Source organism: Dama dama, chromosome 1 (genome assembly GCF_033118175.1).
Source record: "Dama dama isolate Ldn47 chromosome 1, ASM3311817v1, whole genome shotgun sequence".
Classification (NCBI taxonomy): Eukaryota; Metazoa; Chordata; class Mammalia; order Artiodactyla; family Cervidae; genus Dama; species Dama dama.
In genome coordinates this window covers 34,300,327-34,321,705 of record NC_083681.1, presented here as the reverse complement: position 1 = coordinate 34,321,705, position 21,379 = coordinate 34,300,327, and the positions used below count along the sequence as shown (strand labels likewise).

At 44.3% G+C, this 21,379-nt stretch overlaps 1 protein-coding gene, 2 non-coding genes and 1 pseudogene across 9 annotated transcripts; all 4 read left to right on the top strand.

The window, feature by feature from the left end:
- The first annotated feature begins 1,182 nt into the window (after window positions 1-1,182).
- HSPA8 (heat shock protein family A (Hsp70) member 8) lies at window positions 1,183-10,646 on the top strand. 7 transcript variants are annotated; one of them, XR_009693513.1, is made up of 11 exons: window positions 1,229-1,324; window positions 2,049-2,258; window positions 2,541-2,746; window positions 2,884-3,036; window positions 3,127-3,682; window positions 3,882-4,084; window positions 4,316-4,514; window positions 4,719-4,951; window positions 5,233-8,627; window positions 9,629-9,717; window positions 10,461-10,646. XR_009693513.1 is itself a non-coding variant. In XM_061146274.1 (9 exons), the coding sequence occupies exons 2-9, from the start codon at window positions 2,054-2,056 to the stop codon at window positions 5,428-5,430; spliced, it is 1,953 nt and encodes a 650-aa protein (XP_061002257.1). In that variant the 5' UTR covers window positions 1,183-1,320; window positions 2,049-2,053; the 3' UTR covers window positions 5,431-10,646. The 7 variants fall into 7 exon arrangements, 2 of the variants coding, with proteins under 2 accessions (XP_061002257.1, XP_061002242.1); XR_009693511.1 differs by having other exon boundaries at window positions 5,233-6,297; window positions 9,629-10,646; XR_009693509.1 differs by having other exon boundaries at window positions 5,233-6,297; window positions 8,494-10,646.
- On the top strand, window positions 3,721-3,808 carry LOC133065036 (small nucleolar RNA SNORD14). The gene has a single exon (XR_009694814.1). It is a non-coding gene; the product is annotated as a small nucleolar RNA SNORD14 (small nucleolar RNA).
- LOC133065046 (small nucleolar RNA SNORD14) lies at window positions 5,041-5,124 on the top strand. Its single transcript, XR_009694817.1, has one exon. It is a non-coding gene; the product is annotated as a small nucleolar RNA SNORD14 (small nucleolar RNA).
- Window positions 10,376-15,290, top strand: LOC133047268 (large ribosomal subunit protein uL16-like; annotated as a pseudogene).
- Window positions 15,291-21,379: the final 6,089 nt, after the last annotated feature.

Below are 21,379 nucleotides of genomic sequence, written 5' to 3'. Positions count from 1 at the left end.
TTTCTGACGAAAATCAAGGCAGGAAATATATTACCTCATATTACTGAGAACAGGAGGCGCAGAAAGTCTAAATACAAGGGCACGGGGCCACCGGGGGCCAGGTTCCTAACGCCTGGATCATTTACAAGGAGAGAACTCCCTAGTTTTTCTTTAAAAAAACGAAACTGAAAAGTGCGGGGGCCGGGCGGGTGGACGAGGGGCCAAGCCAAGAAGCCCCATCTATTTTCGGCGGGAGATAACGGGCGGCAGAGGCATCAGGGCTCCAAAAAGCGAGTTTGACCATCTATTTCGCTGAGGATTCAGACACAGCATCCGACCCCGGAGGCTGAGAAGTCGAACCCCTCCAATCTCTGCGTCGGGGTCAGCCGGCCTCCAGCTTCCATGAAATGAGGTGTTAGGGGCCTGCGCGGCTAATCTGTCGCACCCTGCGCAGAGGCGAGACCCGCAACTTCCCTTCCTTCCGCCACGGCGGCTGGCCGGTTCCTTCCATCCCTAGATCTGGGTGCCACTGGGCAAGTTACCATCGCAGCGCCCTGGGGTAGGAACGTCCGACTCCGCTGCTCTGGATCAGCCCTAGACTATAGCCACGGTGGCTATGTGGGTGTGTGGCCTCCGGGAGGTCCTAGAAAATCACCCATAAGGCCAAGGTGGGAGTCGGGCAAGAGAGTGGTGGGGGAGGGGCGCAACCTTAGCCGCCATCTTGTCCTCGCTCCACTTCCGTCTTCTCTCCCCGGCTCCCGCGGCTGGACCCCTCCCCGCAGGCCCTGCGCTCTAGCTCCCGTGGTTCCGCATGAGCGGGATTGCGGGTCGCGCTGCTGTTATTGGCTGGATCCAGATTGGCCCGCCCCGCTTCCTCCCCCTCTTTCCGTCCCTTCCGCCTGAGCTTTCTGGGGACGCATGCGCAGGGGCAGACGCGCCCTTCCTCCCCACCGCAGCCCTCCGCCAGGGGTGACTGAGGACTCCCGCGCGCGGGCTCCGTCGGCCCCACCCTCCCTTTCCCCGGGGCCATTCGGAGAGCGGGGGCGAGAATGAAAGTTCCAGAACGCTGCGGTGAGTGCGTCATCGCGAGGCGGGGCGGGCTGCGGTCGTGAGAGGGAGGTCTGAGCGGTAGAGCCGGGTTCGTCATTGGGTCTTGTGGAGGTGGCCGCGCCCCCATTGGCTAAGGAAGATATGATGGGCACCGGCAGGGGTGGACCCCTTCTGGAAGGTTCTGAGGCAGGGTATAAGAGACGGGGCGGCGGGCGGAAACCGGTCTCATTGGACGCACCGGCAGCATCTCAGATTGCTGACTTCTTCAGCAGAGCCGGCCCTACGCTTTTAGTAAGTAAGGCCTACGTATTTCTTCTTCCGATGGTTTTTTGGGAGCATGTAGGCCGCTGCAGGTTGCATGGATTTGCGGGGGCTCGGGACTTTCTGAGCACCTCAGGCAGGGGCTGTGTGGCAATTCTTTTGCTTGGATTGGGGGGGCCTTTGTTGTCGAGGGAAGGCGGCAGCCCAGTGTTCCAGTAGGGACGGAGGAGCGGGGCACGGAGGGAAGGCGGCGTGGGAAACTATGCGGTGAGAAAGGGGCCGCACCCGTCTCTAGGGCGTGGAGCCAGCGTCTCAAGAGTCGGCGGCTCCCAGTTTCCTTGTTCTAAGACCCAGTGTTCTTAAAAGAGGAAGTCGTCATTGGCTCGCCCCCAAGATGGGGGAGGGGGCTTCAGGGCATTTGCGGACATTTGCAGGCCTTGCGGCGTTAAGTACGGGTAGGGGGCAGGGCTAAGGTTCAGCCCGGGGCGCTGGACCACGTGTTCGCTATGCCGCAGAAGAGACCCTCCTTGCTGGTTTTTCTGTCTGCGGCGGCTTCCGCGGTTGGCAAGGCAACCTTACTGCAGCACTTTACGCTTGCTGTGACTCTCCCGCGTGATTATTTTTGACAAGGGCAGTTTCTTGGGTGAGATGCTAAGTACAATTTTCAGAGTGGTCATAGCAGGTTGCGTTTACTTGGTAAATGCCTTGTGCTTAATCCGCTTTTTTTAACCACGTGTTTTTTACCCCCTCTCCTTTAGCAACCATGTCTAAGGGACCTGCAGTTGGCATTGATCTTGGCACCACCTATTCTTGTGTGGGTGTCTTCCAGCACGGAAAGGTGGAAATAATTGCCAATGATCAGGGGAACCGAACCACCCCAAGCTATGTCGCCTTTACTGATACCGAACGATTAATCGGTGATGCTGCAAAGAACCAGGTCGCAATGAATCCCACCAACACGGTTTTTGGTAAGCTTTAAATTGTAGTGTGAAATTGAAGGACTTAGGCAGTGTGTAATTTGAGAAGCTGTTACTGTTAGGTGTGAGGCGGCCATGAAGTCCTTGAGAATAAGAAAAAACCTGTAGGAAACTTGATTATCTTTTTAAAATCTAATTGTATCATGGGTATTCAGAAGTTGAATCCATTTAATTATACGAACTTGACAGGCATTTAGTCAGGATGATGGGTTCTTAATGAAAAGATGTACAGTGAGATTCAAGGTAACAATTAGTATTTGATATCTTTGATAGATGCCAAACGACTTATTGGACGAAGATTTGATGATGCTGTTGTCCAGTCTGATATGAAACATTGGCCCTTCATGGTTGTGAATGATGCTGGCAGGCCTAAGGTTCAAGTAGAATACAAGGGAGAGACAAAGAGTTTTTATCCAGAAGAGGTGTCATCCATGGTCCTGACCAAGATGAAGGAAATCGCAGAAGCCTACCTTGGGAAGGTGAGCCACATGCTGCGGGAGGATGTGGAGGTTACCAGATTTCTTGGGACTGTGGGGTTCTGGCTGACTCAAGGGTGAGTAATGGTGAAGATGTATCTTTGCATATCCAACACTTGTTTTAATCTTTTCTTTGCTAGACTGTTACCAACGCTGTTGTCACAGTACCTGCCTACTTTAATGACTCTCAGCGTCAGGCTACCAAAGATGCTGGAACTATTGCTGGTCTCAACGTACTTCGAATCATCAATGAGCCAACTGCTGCTGCTATTGCCTATGGCTTAGACAAAAAGGTACATACATGTTTTATGTATGTCTGAGTCAAAACTGATTTAAGTCATCACAAACAGATGAAAATAAGTTAATTGTATTTTAACTTTCAGGTTGGAGCAGAAAGAAATGTGCTGATCTTTGATCTAGGTGGTGGCACTTTTGATGTGTCAATCCTCACTATTGAGGATGGAATCTTTGAGGTCAAATCTACAGCTGGAGATACTCACTTGGGTGGAGAAGACTTTGACAACCGCATGGTCAACCATTTTATTGCAGAGTTCAAGCGCAAACACAAGAAGGATATCAGTGAGAACAAGAGGGCTGTCCGTCGTCTCCGTACTGCTTGTGAGCGTGCTAAGCGCACACTCTCTTCCAGCACCCAGGCCAGTATTGAGATTGATTCCCTCTATGAAGGAATCGACTTCTATACCTCTATTACCCGTGCCCGATTTGAAGAATTGAATGCTGACTTGTTCCGTGGCACCCTGGACCCTGTGGAGAAAGCCCTTCGGGATGCCAAGCTGGACAAGTCCCAGATCCACGATATTGTTTTGGTTGGTGGCTCAACCCGCATCCCCAAGATTCAGAAACTTCTCCAGGACTTCTTCAACGGGAAAGAACTGAATAAGAGCATCAACCCTGATGAGGCTGTTGCGTACGGTGCAGGTAATCTCTTTAAACAGTTACGAGGCCTAAGCTAAATTTCGCTGTGATGAATGATTTTTAAACATTCGTAGTTTCCACCAAAAGCTTTAGCTAATGATGGCAAAACTTCCTTGGATGTCTGAGCGATTGAGAATTGTTAGTAAGATAATGAGTTCAACTGTGGCTTTCCTTAAAAAATAATTTTTCTTTTTTAATGTAGCTGTTCAGGCAGCCATTTTGTCTGGAGACAAATCTGAAAATGTTCAAGACTTGCTGCTGTTGGATGTCACTCCTCTTTCCCTTGGAATTGAAACTGCTGGTGGAGTCATGACTGTCCTCATCAAGCGCAATACCACCATTCCTACCAAGCAGACGCAGACTTTCACCACCTACTCTGACAACCAGCCTGGTGTGCTCATTCAGGTAAGATGGCTCAGTTTGGCTTACTTGAGCTGCTATAAAATTGGGCAGGATTTGTTCTGCTGTGATGATGGATTCCAAAACCATTCGTAGTTTCCACCAGAAATCCTGTGTTGGCCAACTCCTTCCTTGGATGTCTGAGCGATCAGTCTTGCCTAATCCAGCTTATCCCAATTTAAGCTAACAGAGAAACTGAGTTTTTTTCTTCTGTAATATAGAATGTAATTTCTGTAGGTTTATGAAGGTGAGCGTGCCATGACCAAGGATAACAACCTGCTTGGCAAGTTTGAACTCACAGGCATACCTCCTGCCCCACGTGGTGTTCCTCAGATTGAAGTCACTTTTGATATTGATGCCAATGGCATTCTCAATGTCTCTGCTGTGGATAAGAGCACAGGAAAAGAGAACAAGATTACCATCACTAATGATAAGGGTGAGTTTGGGCTACATATTGTGTGTGTAGTGAGATCTTGTTTTAAGAGGTTGGAGTTTGGGTTTTATTTTCTCCCCCCCAAAAAAGTGTTTCTGCTTCCCGAAGAGTATTTAGCCAAGCGATCACACTTACTAAGTGGAGTTGCAGGGTAGTTGTTAATTCTTGCATAAAAGATTGCACGTAAAACACTCCTTAATCTTACAGGCCGCTTGAGCAAGGAAGACATTGAACGCATGGTTCAAGAAGCAGAGAAGTACAAAGCTGAAGATGAGAAGCAGCGGGATAAGGTGTCATCAAAGAATTCACTTGAATCCTATGCCTTCAACATGAAAGCTACTGTTGAGGATGAGAAACTTCAGGGCAAGATTAATGATGAAGACAAACAGAAGATTCTTGACAAGTGTAATGAAATAATCAACTGGCTGGATAAGAACCAGGTTTGCAATTATTGCTAGAAACTTGAGGGTGTGGGGTTTTGTGTCTTAAGGGCTTTAGCAAAAACTTAGGTTGGTTTTATAAATTGAGGTCACAGTGATGAATGGTCCAAAACATTCGCGGTTTCCACCAGAACACTAGGTGTTGGCAATTCCTTCCTTGGATGTCTGAGTGACCCAAGACCTCCAATGTAACCTAAATGCTATTTAGTGTCAGGTTGATTGTATCAAATTTAACCTTCCATTTAAACAATTTATGGTAATAGAATGTTATTTCTTTTCAGACTGCAGAGAAGGAGGAATTTGAACATCAGCAGAAGGAGCTGGAAAAAGTCTGCAACCCCATCATTACCAAGCTATACCAGAGCGCAGGAGGCATGCCTGGAGGAATGCCAGGAGGAATGCCTGGGGGCTTCCCTGGTGGTGGAGCTCCTCCATCAGGTGGTGCCTCCTCTGGGCCCACTATTGAAGAGGTTGATTAGGCAAGCCTAGCATAGATCTAGCATTGTTCCACACAAAACATGGAAGGACCCAAATTTGTAGCAAATCCCGTGGCAGTTATGAAGTTGAGCTGCTATAGTAAATAACTGGGCATTCTTGATACTTGAACATGGAATGTGTGTGCACATGGAAAAACATTGCACTTTACAAGCACTGTATTGTAAGTGGAAAAATGCAATGTCTTAAATAAAACTGTATTTAAAATTGGCACCATAAAGTTGTCTGACTCTGCTTACAAGGGTAGTGTTTGGCTTTGGAAATTATTTCTCTGGCTAAAGATTATAACAGTATATTATTAGATTGTTCAACCTAAATGAATGCTTAAAGACTTTGAATTAAGGTAAAGTGGGAAAACAAACATTTCCATCAGTATACTCTGACATAGTCTGTACTCTTGACAGTGCTAAGTCTGTTACTACTGATGCAGTTTGAACTGTAGATAGTGATGCTTTGTGGTGTCGTAGGTTGGGAACAGGCAGCTCAAATGTTCAGTAAATCTTGTGGTTGACACACTTTAGAGAACATTGAGGCAAAAACTGGGCAAGGAAATGAGTAACAGGTAACAATCTCTGCAACTAGACCATCTTGCTGTGAAGTCCTGTTAATCTACTGGCAGAGGCTTTTCTGTTTCCCAACTTGAGGCTTAGGAGTTGGGTGTTACGAAGCTGGCTGTTAGGGTTGGCATAGTGAGGGCCTTTTGCCCATCATGTAATCCAGTTTGAGAAATGGAGCATCTAATTCTGATTTCATTTTAAATCATAGCCAGCCTTAACTCAGGAACTTGAGAGGCAGAAGCTGATTCTGAACAGTTGTGCTTATCAAGCCTAATTACACTGGATTGCTTTTAGGTAAGCTTTCTTGGGGATGGAGACCTCAGTATACCTTGGCTGTTAAGCTTGAGTTGACAGAATCAAACGAATGTTGGGCTATGGGTCTAAGGTCTTGCATCTGGGAATGTGAATCCTGTAAAGTCATCATTGTGAGTTAATATGGGTGTTCCACATTTGCAACCCCATGGACTATGTCCCACTAGGTTTCTCTGTCCTTGGGATTTTCCAGGCAAGAGTACTGGAGTGGGTTGCTGTGCCCTTATTAGGGTACCTTAACTGGCCTGGGGATGGAGCCCATGTCTCTTAGGTCTCCTGCGTTGGCAGGTGGATTCTGTAACCACTAGCACCATCCATGTGCTCGTGATTCCTGCTTGACACCAGTCTGCCATCTAGTGGTCGTTTAGGAAAAACTAGGCCAGGGATGGTGGTCCAGGTCAGTTTAAGCTCAAAGTGACCAATGGGTGAAGGCAATGGCACCCCACTCCAGTACTCTCTTGCCTGGAAAGTCCCATGGACAGAGGAGCCTGGCAGGCTGCAGTCCGTGAGGTCACTGAGTCGGTCACAACTGAGTGACTTCACTTTGATTTTTCACATTCGAGAAGGAAATGGCAACCCGCTCCAGTCTTTTGCCTGGAGGATCCCAGGGACCGGCACCCTGGTGGGTTGCTGTCTATGGGGTCACACAGTTGGACATGACTGAAGCAACTTAGCAATAGAGTGACCAATAACCCCAGGCTGCCTCAGGTCTCTAGCTTGTGTAGTTTTTGGTTCTTCAGTGACCCAACTAACATAGTTTGGAGTTCAAAATAATGTTTCTGCTTTAAAGTGTTTTATTTTCGGGTTAGTGGGTATAGCCAGGAGGCTGTCATTGGTAAAACAGTTGAAGTTTAGTGAGAAAAGAGTTCAGTGAAAAATTGGCTATTTTGTGACTTAGGTGTTAATGTTCGACATTGCTCCAGGAAGTTTGAGCCAGCAGTTCATGAAGGTGACCTGGGTTTGGTGCAAACACTATGGGGCAGTTTTGGATTTTTGGTTTTTTTTTTTTTTTGAGACCACTCAGTAGTTTTGTTTGTAATCTTGGTGAGAAAATTGGAGATGAAATGTGATAGTGAAGCACAAGACCTAGCCCGGTCAAAGGTTATCAGTGGTAGCTATTACTACAAGTTGAACAAAATACATGTTTTCAATGAGACAAATAAAATGCACTATTTCCATTACACAGATGGAGGAAATGATGCATTGCAGGGCTTGTATAATAGGGTTTGGCAGAAGCTAGGGATTACCTCGGAGAAGGCAATGGCAACCCAATCCAGTATTCTTGCCTGGAAAATCCTCTGGACCGAGGAGCCTGGTAGGCTGTGGTCCATGGGGTCGCTAAGAGTTGGACACGACTGAGCGACTTCACTTTCACTTTTCACTTTATTAGCTAAGGAAATGGCAACCCACTCCAGTGTTCTTGCCTGGAGAATCCCATGGACTAGGGAGCCTGGTGGGCTGCCGTCTATGGGGTCGCACAGAGTCGGCCACGACTGAAGCGATTTAGCAGTAGCAGCAGCAGGGATTACCTATTTGCTAGTTATACTGGTTTCTCTGTATTTAGTCTGAAAAGAATGCGTATGAGGACTCTTGAGAAAAGAGGTTGAGTAAACTTGAATTACACAGGGTGAAGAGAGCCAGTCAGGCATTTAAGTACTGGGTAGACTTTATTCTAGAACTCTGCTCTTGCATACCAGTGTATTGGCACTGGCTCATTTTAGTGTAGAGCTGGACTTCACGTTTACTGAGAATTTTTTTTTTTGTTTAAAGCAAGGGAGTTTGTAATCTGAGAAAAGTTGGAGTTATGTATCCAGGTGGCACTAGTGGTAATCTGCCTGCCAGTGCAGGAGATGGAGAGGTGCAGGTTTGATCTCTGGGTCAGGAAGGTCTGGATGAAGGCATGGCAACCCACTCCAGTATTCTTGCCTGGAGAATGACAGGCTGGCTACAGTCTGTAGGGTTGCAAAGAGTCGGATACCACTGAATAGATTTGGCATGCACTTAATGATTTTGGTTCCAATGTTCATCAGATACTTTAAAAGTTCCTTGTTAGGTGTTTCCCCCCTCGCCCCAGTCTTTGGTGTTCAAACTTGGACACTTTTGCAGGAAGTTGAAGTAATTTGAGGTTTTGAGAAACCCAATGACTGAAGTCAATTTTTGTCTTTTACTTTGCGTTAGTGTTTTTCAATTTCTTGCTGTGGGCAAAGCCCTGAGAGCAGTAGATGCAGAAGCTGATAAAGGTGTGTTCCAGCCTTATAAACGTCTAGAGTAGCAGCAGAGACTGCCATGCACAAGATGAAGACATTTACAAGGTGGCATCCTTATTGTGGGAAGACACTAGCAATGTGTATAAATTAGGTTGTTTATTACAGCTTAGGAAAAGATGTGGAGAAGGCAGCCATAAGAACAGCATTTTTTCATTCAGTTTAGATGAAGCTAAGTGGTTTCCATTTAATCTTACCTTATTTGATTATCTTTTAACAACCGTAGAACGACTGTTGGGTCGTCTGGCTGTGCATGTGTAAGTCTACAGGATGACCAAAGCACCTTTACTTCTGTGTGGATTATTGTAATGTGGTTATAAAGAGTCATGCCTCTGGATGCCTGGCTTTTAAATTTTGCACAGGGGGCCATTGACTTGGGAAGAGAGCAAAAAGTTCAGGGTCCCTCAATCTCTATGTCCACTTTTAAGAGTTACATGCTCTTAGCAGCTGGACTCAACTAACACTTAACAATGTTATGGTTGTGTTTAGAAATGTATTTTTTTTTTTTTTTTAGAAATGTATTTTTATTACTCTAGTTGAGTAACGGTAATTGTACTTATAAACTACTAAGAAATAATTTTTGTCTTTAAAAGCCACAGCCATACATTTACTCCCGAAAATACTACTGCAGTCTTTGTGTACTTAAAATGTACTATAAAGAAAATGATGCCTGCAAACAATGCTTTGCTCCAACAATACTGGGTATTTGATTGAACAGTATTGCTGTACAATATACCTTCAGAGAAAAAATAGCCTTTTCAGTTCTGTTAAGATGGAATGGAGTTGGTGAGGGAGAGGGAGTCCTGGCATGCTGCAGTCCACGGGGTTGCAGAGTCAGACACGACTATGCAACTGAACAACAACCAGGTGGAATGGAGTGATTGGTGGGACAGACTGGAAAGGTGGAGGGTTTTCCTTTCAGTAGTCTATGTATGGCTGTAAGGACATCTTTATCCACTAGATGGCAGTAAGCAATTTAGAAAATGACAGCTGAGGGAGGCTGCTGGAACATTTGCACTTAGGTTTGTGCTTTTTGTTTGTTTCACAAGTTGCCTAACTGGAAGCACAGTAAATGCTGAGGAAGGAAGTCAGCCTCAAATGTTCACATTCACGTTCCAGGCAAAGCATTCCCAGCTGAGTAAGTTGAACAGGTGCCCTGATGGGATGTATGGGTTTAAGTAGAGATTTTAGGGTAACTTGAGACAGGTAGGTCAGATACAGAGCTTTGAAATGTGCAGGGATGAAGGGAAAAAAGGGGAGTCTCCGTTGGAAGAGAAAATAGTCTTTTCCTGATCCTTTCATGGTCCATTTTTCCAAGTTTAAAGTGTTAATGTTACTTCCCTCATCACCCTTGACTCTGACTCCTTAGACTCTCAGTACCTGTATGAAATGTTTGAATTCCTCACTAAACTCAAGCTCATGAATGAATGTAAGAATATCCACACACTCCCGTATAATGTCTGGCACATTGTATAAGCATGTAATAGCAAATGAGAAGGGGTGGGGCAGGTACCCAAGAGGTGAGTGGTAGAATATGTTCTCTTTGGGCTTTATGATGGTTTGGTCATGGCTCTTGGAGTGGTGAGAGGCTGGCTGGGTTCAGACTCCCTACAGATCTTTGCTACAGTTGCTTATTGCAGAGCTGGGGAGCCAAATTAGGGCTGCATGAGGTGAGGAAACAATCAAGCCTGGAAGAGCTCTAGCCAAAGGAGACTTGGCAGTAACAGAGTTGTCGATCTTTGTCCTAAGGAAGGGACCGCTTGCTCCCTTTAGATTGCTTCTGAGATCTGGGTGATATGGGGAGTGAGTGTGCTGAGCAGTATGAGGACAGGCAGGGCTTGCCAGGAAGACTGAGACCTGTCCTAATAAGCTGAGCTATAGTTCATAGGATGTAGCCAACCCAAGGGCCCTAAGGAAAAGACTGTGGATCTTCTTGACCTTGGATTAGACACAAAACAACAAGCAACAAAAGAAAACAGATATGTTGGACTTCATAAAAACTAAAAATGTGCTTAAAATGACACCATCAATAAAATGAAGAAAGGCAACCCAGAGAATTGGGGAAAATACTTGTGTATGTGCTCAGTTGCTTCCGTCATGTCTAACTGTGACCTGTGGGCTGTAGCCCCAGGCTCCTCTGTCCATGGGATTCTCTAGGCAAGAATACTGGAGTGGGTTGCCATGCCCTTCTCCAGGGGATCTTCCCAACCCAGGGATTGAACTCATATCTTTGGCGTCTCCTGCATTACAGGCAGGTTTTATTGTACCTAATAAAGTACTGCTATCTAAAATGTACTAAAAAACTTGTAAACTCAAAAGAGAGAAACCAGTGTTTACAAGGGACAACTGATCTAAATGGGTATGTCTCCAAAGAAGATACACAAATAGCTAATAAGCACAGGGAAAGATGCTTAGTATCATTAGCGATCAGAGAAATGGAAATCAAAACCTCAGAAGTTTGTATTCACTAGGATGTCTGGACAGGAACAGTTGGCAAGGATGTACAGGAGCTGGAACCCTCATACACTGCCGATATGAATGTAAAATGCGGCAACCCATTTGGAAAACAGTCTGGCAGTTCCTCAAAAGTTAGAATCAATTAGCATATGACCCAGGCATTCTACCAGTTATGTACCCAAGAGAAATTAAAATATACATCCACACAAGCACTTAAACACACAGTATTACAATACCTCAAAAAAGACCATAACCCAAATGTCCATCAACTAATGAATGGATAAATAAAACAGTATGTCCACACAGTGGAATATTACTCAGCTATAAGAAGGAATGAAGTATTGATACATGCTCTAACGTAGATGATCCTTGATTATATGAAATGTCCAGAATAGGCAAATCTTTTGAGATAGAAAGTAGAAATAGGTGGTTTCATAACGCTGGGGGAAAGGACAGTTGGGGAGAGATGCAGAGTTACTGCAGACAGGTATGGGGTTTTGTTTTGGGATGATGAGATCATTATAATTAGTTGTGGCAATAGTTGTATAATTCTGTGAATATGTTAAAATACTGAATTGCACACTTTAAATAGAGAAATTAATGAATTGTGCGGTACAAGTAGTATTTCAACAAAGCACTTACAAATTTGGGAGGGGTTGGAAAAGAAGTTGCAGAGCTGGCTTCCACAAAGTGAGGGGAGAGAGGGAGGAAGGGAGAAAGAGGATGTATGTGAATATAAGATTTTTACTCTCAAGGAACCAAGTAATGTTGGCTGTGCATTGGTTTTCCTTTTTATCCCCAGCTTTACTGACATAATTGTCATATAATATTGTGTCAGTTTAAGGGGTACAACGTGTTGGTTTGATACTCATATTGTGAATTGATTACCACAGTAAGGTTAGTTAGCACCTCCATCACTTTTAGCACTTTACATAATTGCCATTTCCTTTTTGTTTATGTTGAGAACATTTAAGATTTACTCTCTTGAATGGACATGTGGACATGGGTTGGGGGGAAAGGTAGAGTAAGATAAATTGAGAGAGTAACACTGATGTATACACACTCAGTTCAGTCGCTCAGTCGTGTCTGACTCTGTGCAACCCCATGGCCTGCAGCATGCCAGGCCTCCCTGTCCATGGCCAACTCCCGGAGTCTACTCAAACTCATGTCCATCGAGTCGGTGATGCCATCCAGCCATCTCATCCTCTGTCATCCCCTTCTCCTGCCTTCAGTCTTTCTCAGCATGAGGGTCTTTTCCAATGAGTCAGTTCTTCGCATCAGGTGGCCAAAGTATTGGAGTTTCAGCTTCAGCATCAGTCCTTCCAATGAATATTCAGGACTGATCTCCTTTAGGATGGACTGGCTGGATCTTCTTGCAGTCCAAGGGACTCTCAAGAATCTTCTCCAACACCACAGTTCAGAAGCATCAGTTCTTCAGTGCTCAGCTTTCTTTATAGTCTAACTCTCACATCCATACATGACTACTGGAAAAACCATAGCTTTGACTAGATGGACCTTTGTTGGCAAACTAATGTCTCTGATTTCTAATGTGCTGTCTAGGTTGGTCATAGCTTTTCTTCCAAAGAGCAAGCATCTTTTATTATTATTTTTTTAATTTTTTTTTTAAGCATCTTTTAATTTCATGGCTGCAGTCACCGTTTGCAGTGATTTTGGAGCCCCCCAAAATAAAGTCTGTCACTGTTTCCATTGTTTCTCCATCTATTTGCCGTGAAGTGATGGGATCAGATGCCATGATCTTAGTTTTCTGAATGTTTGAGTTTTAAGCCAACTTTTTCACTCTCTCACTTTCATCAAGAGGCTTGTTAGTTCTTCGCTTTCTGCCATAGGAGTAATGTCATCTGCATATCTGAGGTTATTGATATTTCTCCTGGCAATCTTGATGCCAGCTTGTGCTTCTTCCAGCCCAGCGTTTCTCATGATGTACTCTGCATATAAGTTAAATAAGCAGGGTAACAGTATACAGCCTTGACGTACTCCTTTCCCAATTTGGGACCCGTCTGTTCCGTGTCCAGTTCTAACTGTTGCTTCCTGACCTGCATACAGGTTACTCAAGAGGCAGGTCAGGTGGTCTGGTATTCCTATCTCTTGAAGAATTTTCCACAGTTTGTTGTGATCCACACAGTCAAAGGCTTTGGCATAGTCAATAAAGCAGAAGTAGGTGTTTTTCTGGAACTTTCTTGCTTTTTCAATGGTCCAACAGATGTTGGCAATTTGATCTCTGGTTCCTCTGCTTTTTCTAAATCCGGCTTGAACATCTGGAAGTTCATGGTTCACGTACTGTTGAAGCCTGGTTTGGAGAACTTTGAGCATTACTTTGCTAGCGTGTGAGATGAGTGCAGTTGTGTGGTAGCTTGAGCATTCTGTGGCATTGCCTTTCTTTGGGATTGGAATGTACGTATATTACCATGTGTAGAATGGAAAGCTTCTGTATAGCACAGGGAGCTCAGTTCGGTGCTCTGCAGTGACCTAGTGGGGAGGCTCCAGAGAGAGGGGATGTAGGTATATATAGAGCTGATTCACTTCATTATAACTAATGTTATAACAGTACTGTATAAACTATACAGTATACAGTACTGTAGAAACAGTACTGTATAAACTAACAGTACTGTAAAGCAGTTATACTCCAATTAAAAAAATTTACTCTCAGCAATTTCTAAGTATTCAGTACATATATTGTTAAACAAAATCATGGGGCTGTACATTAGATCCTCGAACTTACTTATCTTGTGACTGTAAGTTTAGACCCTTTCGCCATACTCTCCCATTTCCCCAGTGCCCTGTGCTGTTTTAGTTTTTGGGCCACACTATGCGGCATGTGGGATCTTGGTTCCCTGACCAGGGATCAAACCCACGCCCCCTGCAGCAGAAGTGCAGAGTCTTGACTGCTGGACCTGGACCACCAGGGGAGTCCTGTGCTGTTTTCTAATGCTTACACTTCCCTTTGAGACATTGTGGCCTCTCAAACCAAGCAGATCCAGGTTCTAAACCCAGGAGTTGAAACAGGTTGGTGGGCTGAAAGAAAGCAAGCTGCAGGCAAGTAACCACTTGAGAGACACTGCAAATATTCACCAGAAATCTTGTTGTTGATCTAGTGTTTCTTATGTGTCTGTCTGGGACCTGCTCTGTCCTTTACTGGGTTTGTGACCTTAGGCAAATTATTCTGAAACTGAGTATCTTTACCTATGAAATGGGAATTATAGTCATCAACCATTAGGCGTGTTATGAGGATTAAATGAGCCAGTGTATGTAGAGTGTTTAGCTCTGTGCTTGACTCATAGAGTATGTGTTAGAAGAGCTAGTATTATTAACTATTAGTTAGATAACATTAACATTTCCTAAGGCTGCCATAACAAAGTACCAAAAACTTAGGGGACGTCCCTGGTGGTCCAGTGGTTACCACTTCACCTTCTAATGCAAGGTGTGTGGTGATTTGATCCCTGGTCGGGAGCTAAGATCCCGCATGCCTCATGGCCAAAAAACAAAAACGTAAAACAGAAGCAATACTGTAACAAATTAAATAAAGACTTTAAAAATGGTCCACATCAAAAATATGTAACTCTCCCTTTGGCACACCGCGGAAGATCCTGGTGTCACCATTGGCCACTGCCCCGCCCAGTGTTACCGGTATTGTAAGAGCAAGCCGTACCCAAAGTCTCACTTCCGCCAAGGTGTCCCTAATGCTGAGATGTGCATCTTGGACATGGTGCGGAAGAAGGCAAAACTGGATGAGTTCCCCTTCTGTGGCCACATGGGGTCAGATGAGTATGAGCAGCTCTTTTCCGAAGCCCTGGAGGCTTCCCGTATTTGTGCCAACAAGTACAAAAAGTGGTGAGAAGCTGTGGCCAAGGTGGCTTTCACATCCAAGTGCAGCTCCACCGTTCCACATCATCCTCAACAAGGTGTTGTCCTATAGTGGAGCTGACAGGCTCCAGACAGGTATGTGTGGTGCCTCTGGAAAGCCCCAGGGCACAGTGGTCAGGGTCCACGTTGGCCAAGTCACGATGTCCATCTGCACCAAGCTGCAGAACAAGAAGCATGTGATTGAGGCCCTCCGCAGGGCCGAGTTCAAGTTCCCTGGACGCCAGAAGATCCCCAGAAGTGGGGATCTTCAAAGTTTAATGTGGATAAATTTGAAAACATGGTGGCAGAAGAGTGGTTCTTCCCCTATGGCTGGGGGTTAAAAACATCCCCAGTCGTGGTTCTCTGGACAAATGGCAGGCCCTGTACTCATGAGAGCCTTGAGCTATCCCCTCCTTACTCATGCATGCCTAGCAATAAATCCTACTTCCCTGCCCCCCAAAACCCCTACAAAGTACAAAAACTTAAACAACAGAAATGTATTGTCACAGTTCTGGAAGCTCGCAGTCAGAAATCAAGGTTTGGCAGTGCCATGCTCTTCTCAATTACTCAGGGAGGGAGTGGTCCGGCTCCTCCCTTCTGGCTTTTGATGGCTGCCTGCATCCTTGGGCTTAAAGATGCATCAGTCCAGTCATAGGACTGTCTTCTCCCTGTATGTCTTCACATCTTTTTCCCTCTGTGCACATCTGTTTCTGTGTCCAAATTCCTTTTTTTTAAAAAAAATAAGGACTATAGTCATACTGGGGTTAGGACCCACCATAGTGACCTCATTTTAACCAATTACCTCTGTAATGACTATTTCCAAACGAGGTCACATTCTGAGATGGGGATTAGGACTTCTTATTTTTTTAGTTGGGGTGAAGGGGACACAATTCACCCCATGACAATAACATTCCCAGTCATCACAGAAGAGGAATCCCCTCCCCAGCTTTTGCGCAGGAGTAGAAAGTAAACCAGCTGAAATCTGAATACCTGTTCTTATGGGGGACCAACAAAAAGGCCTTTCTTTGCAGTCTCTTTCTTAGAAGCAGGCCCACCGCAGGCCACCAGCTGTGGCCAGTGTTCCCTTGTATCCTTTTACCAGCCCTTGGTCCCTCTGGATTTTCCAACAACGCCTAATTCTATTATTTCCAGTGATTTCCCCGTGGGCAGCAGTTTATTTCTGTCATCAAGTCTCTGATGAAATCTTTAGCCATGAAATATTTAGTCCAATCCCAACAAATCGTGTATAGTGTTAACATGTCACAAGCTGCCCGTGGCCTGCATTATGTGGTAATTTGGAAGCGAGAGGAGTGATAATACAGGGCTGGGCTTCTTTTGTGAGCTCGCATTAATGCTGGAGCTGGTGATGTCAATTGACAGCCCATCGATTTGGACTAATAGTGCTTGGAGGGGGCAGAATTGGGGCGAGGTAGGGGATAAAGGATATTGACGGTCAGTCGCCAGGATCCCGGCAGCTTTTAATCTATTATTGCCCTCTTTTAATGCAACTTCCGTGTCAACTGCATTTACTTCCACCAGCTCTGCCCGCTGTGCTGAACTGTGAAGCCGGTGGGATGCCACCCCCAGAGTGGCCCAAAGTTCCCCAGTATTGATTCTTTGATACTCTGGGGTGTGAATTATAATTATTTCATTAAGCTCTTTAATGGGTATCAACTATGAACCTTCGCCAGCCCAGGCTGGGGTGGCCAGGGCGAGGCCCGCATCATTAGTCTGTGTTCATCTCGTTGCCACCAATTGTCCTGCCCTCGACCCTATTTTTTTCCTCCTATTATCGCGTCTATGGTTTTAGTGGGAAGCAGGTCGATCTACTCTCAGAGAGGAGCTGGGAAGGGGAGTTGCTGATTTGGGGAGGCTGGAGGGGAGGCCACGGTTGAGCAGATTGCATTGTCGGCTATTCACACGGCCGGAGCTAATCACTCGTCAGACCTGCTCTGCCCGCTCTAGTCTGCCTGTACGAGGAGGTGGTGCACGCTATCTCGGGACAAAGCAGCCACTTGCTTGTGGCTTTGAGTCCTGTTGTAGCTCAGGAAAATTCCATACCCTCATGGAAGTTGTTCATCAACCTTCCCTTCTGCCCTCAGGCAACTTCACCTCTAGTAGAGGTATCAACAAGTAAATAAGTAGCAACAAGACACTAATGAACCTTGAAAACAGGCCAAGTACAAGAAGTTATGGCACTCCACAGGAGGGGTCTTGACCCAGGCTTGGGGGTCAGGGAAGGCCTCCTGGAGGGGTAAAAGCCTAAAGTGAACCCGAAGAACAAGTCAGGTAGCCACAGGAAAGAGGAAGGGCACGCTGGTCAGTGGAGCAGTATGTCGGAGAGGCCCAGGGATGAGAGGGAGCAGGTCCGAGAAAGGTGAGGACCTCATGTAGTTGAGTAAGGTCATACTTGTATGAGGTGGGGACAGGTCCCTCTCTCACCCTGGTTCTTGTCTTCTACCTGCCTGTCATTGCTGATGAAGCTCATCAGGAGCTTGAGGAAGCTCAAATAGTCCCAGATAGTGTTTCTCATCATTTTATCAGATGCTTTCTTATTTCTACCATACTTTAGGCCAAGAGTGATTTTTATTTCAGGCCCTTATTTGGTTTATGTGGTGGTTTTAAAACATGTCTGCAGTTTTTTTGGGGGGCACTTCTTTTATCAAGGTATGGAGTCTTAATTCCTCTCCTCATGAATGCAGCCTGGCTATCCTGACTTCTAATGGATAGAAGGTGGAGCAGGTAACTCTGAGTAACTTCTAAATCTAGATTATTAAATTTCTGCTGCTTCCACCTGGTTCTCTGGACATTCACTGTAGACTCTTCAGCTGCCCTGTAGGAAGTCTGATCCTGACTCCACCATGTGGAAAGACCACTATGAGAGAAGCTTGAGGAGCGCCAGGTGTTGCATGGTCCTAGTCTGGGCACCAGACGTGTGAGTGAAGCAGCCTTGGAAATGACTCTAGCCCCAGCCATCAGCCACTATATCTTCATTCAGAGAGCCCCTGAGTGAGAAATGGTCAGCTGAGCCCAGTCAACCATGTACAAAATCAATGATTGCTGTTGTTTTAAGCTACTGTTTTAGGGTGATCTGTTATGTGGTGATAGATAATTGGAACAGTTAAACTTGGTTACGTTTGTGTTTAAGTCTGATTACTATAGCTCCATAGCAAGTCTTCAAATCAGGCAGTCTGAGTTCCCCAACTTTGTTCTTCTTTTTCAAGTGTGTTTTGACTCTTCTAGACCTTTTTATTTTCCAAGTATATTTAAAATATCAACTCATTTCTTTAAAAAAAAATCTCCTTATAATTGATATTTTAATGTTGTTGTTGATTAGCTGCTCAATGGTCTTCAACTCTTTGCAACCCCATGGACTGTAGCCTGCCAGGCTCCTCTGTCCATGGGAATTTCCAGGAAGACTACTGGAGTGGTTTGCCATTTCCTTCTCCAGGGGATCTTGGTATTTTAATGACTAAAGTTTAAATTGAGTAAAGTTGATATCTAAACAATATTACTAAATACCAATCCATGAACATGGCGTGTCTTACCATTTATTTAGGTCTTCTTTAATTTCTGTCAGCAATGTTTTGTAGTTTAGAATGAAGAAATCTTTTGCCTTTTATTAAATTGATTTCTGTTTACATTTTTTAATGCTATTGTAAATAGAATAGTTTCAAATTTTCATTTCCCAGTTAATTACTTCTACTTTGCAAGAATACAGTGGAACTCAAATGTTGACCACATACTGTGTGATCTTGCTAAATTCACTTATTAATTCCAGTACTGGTTTTGCCGAGTTTCTTCAGCTTTTTTTTCCATAAGCAATCATGTTATCTGCAAGGAAAGGTAATTTTTTATTTCTTCCTTTTCCAGTATGAAAAGTTTACTTCTTTTTCTTTCCTTATTGCTTTGGTGGAGACCACCAATAAAATGTTGAATAGAATGGTGAGAGTGGACATCCTTTGCCTTGTTTCTGATTTTAGGAGGAAAGCACTTAATATTTCACCATTAAGTATGATACTAACCTTGAGGTTTTTTTTTTTTTTTTTTAGTTTTGTTTTCAATTGGAGGGTAATTACTTTCCAGTGCTGTGATGGTTTCTGCCATATATCAACATGATTCAGCCATAGGTATACATATATCCCCTTTCTCTTGAGTCTCCCTCCCCATCCCAGCCCTCTGGGTTGTCATGGAGCACCAGATTTGGGTTCCCTGTATCATACAGAAAATTCCCACTGGCTATCTATTTTACATATGGTAATATGTTTGTTTCAGTGTACTCTCTCAAATCATTCCACCCTCTCCTTCACCCACCCATGTCCAAAAGCCTATCCTTTATGTCTGCATCGCCTTTGCTGCCCTGCAAATAAGATCATCAGTACCATCTTTCTAGATTTCATATATATGGTGTTAATATACAATATTTATCCTTCTCCTTCCAACTTACTTCACTCTGTATAATAGGCCCTAGGTTCATTCACTTCATTAGAATTGACTCAAATGTGTTGCTTTTCATAGCTAGCCAATATTCCATTGTGTATATGTTCTACTACTTTTTTATTCATTCATCTGTCAATGGACATCTAACTTTGGGTTTTTCATAGCTATTCTTTAATGAATTGAGCTTTGGTATCATGCTTGTATTAAGGATAAATTTGAGCATGGCAAGCTTTCCTATGTAAAACTGCCAGCAGAGACCAAGATGGAGGAAGAAGACTAATGCAAGAAATACAGGTGCTATCAATTTAAAGGAAATGACTGAAACTAAAAGCAGGAAGTGTTGCAAGATGTGGTTTTCAGAGATAGCTTGGGGGGAATGGGCACAGGTTGGGCCAAGAGAGAAGAAAGTCATCAAGATGGGACTTGTGGGCTTAGAATGACTTCCTTCTTCCTCTCCACCTGGTGATCTATTCATTTTTCAAAAGCTGAAATATTCCCTCTCCAGATTCTTCTGGGCAAAGTGGGTGACTCCCCCACTCAGTGCTCCCTAGTCATTCCACGCCGTCAGTAGAGTACTTTGCATATATTTTGGAGCTGTCTGTGTATCTGGCTCTCTCTTTCCTCAGCAGTGAGATCCTCTGAGGTACGGACTATGGCTTCATTTTCACATTCCTCCCCCACTATTTCTAGACCCTCCTTCCCTGGGAATCAGGGAGCGGAGTCAGAGCTCTGGGGTCTGCATAGCATGTTCTCCCCGCTGTGCAGACCTCAATAAGTTTTCCTTCTGAAAATGTTTTTCTTTTCTTTTTTTAAAATTTATTTATTTATTTGGCTCTGCTGGGTCTTAGTTGCGACATGTGGTATCTAGTTCCCTGACCAGGTATTGAACCTGGGCTTCCTGGATTGGGAGCGTGGAGTCTCAGCCACTGGACCACCAGGGAAGTCCCTGAAAATGCTTCCTTGAAAGTATAATTTCCCTCTAAGAAGTTGTACCAAAGTTGTTTCTGACTTCTGGGAGATTCTGTTTTCTCACTTAATACCTATGTTAGAGGTAGTTGCTACATGCTCTTTTTTGGGGGGTAGGCACCTAGTGTATATGTGTTGAATCAAGGGACATAGTTTCTAGGTGTGGCTTAGCAATGAACAAAAGGAAAATCTTGCATGATCTCAGACACAGGGTGTGAATTTGAGTGCAAACTTGATTACTTAAATCCTATCAGTCTTTGGAAAACATATACAACAATGCAGTGGAGTTACTAACCTAATTAGAGCTTGAACTTTATTTATTTATTTATTTATTTTCTTTTTTTATTTTGAACTTCTTTTTTATAACAAATATTCTGTAATATCCTCTTTACTGTTCTGGAATGAAATTCATAGGAAACCAAAATATTCCATTTAATACTCTAATTATAAATCAGAAAAAGTGAAAGAAAAACTGTTTGCGATAAATTGATGTGTGTTTTAATAGACAGATGCTCAAGTTCGGTTAAACTGGAAGGCATAACTGTGGGGTGCTCACCCCTTCTGCAGAATCCTTGTGAAAGCAGAATTCAGCCCACTGTTTTGATGCCTCAGACATCACTGCATGGATGTCAAGACAGGCTCTTCTGAAATGCTGACCAAATCTTTGTATTGTCCTAACTGAAAGACAGACATTTCACTTCTCCTTTTACATGGTATTTACATTCAGGAAAAATTCAGTTTATTTTTAAATTAAAAAAGACTGTGTTTTTTTTGTACAACATCATAGAAAGCTTTTTCACCTATGTGAATATCCAGGAGACATTCAGAAATCACTGGAAATGTGGAAGGAAATTTCTTTGATGTGCAGAACTGACCACCTTGGTATTGCAAAGAATCAAACCCGCCCCCCCACCCCACCCTCACTGAAAGCCACAGTGCCTCCCTCCAATCACAGCAGCAACAAAAACTTCCCACCAATTTCCCCAGTCCTCTTTAGGGGGCAGTACCATCCCTAAGCCCTGGTTCTGGAGTTAGCCCTGGGTTCAAAAACCCTGGCACTGCCTCTTGTCTACATG

What these genes read in the sequence shown, in the direction of transcription:
- HSPA8 (XM_061146274.1), top strand. Translation starts at nt 2,054, where the DNA reads ATGTCTAAGGGACCTGCAGTTGGCATTGATCTTGGCACCACCTATTCT. An exon ending in AGCCTGGTGTGCTCATTCAG is followed by an intron (nt 4,085 to 4,315) that starts GTAAGATGGCTC and finishes TAATTTCTGTAG; the next exon opens with GTTTATGAAGGTGAGCGTGC. An exon ending in TACCATCACTAATGATAAGG is followed by an intron (nt 4,515 to 4,718) that starts GTGAGTTTGGGC and finishes TTAATCTTACAG; the next exon opens with GCCGCTTGAGCAAGGAAGAC.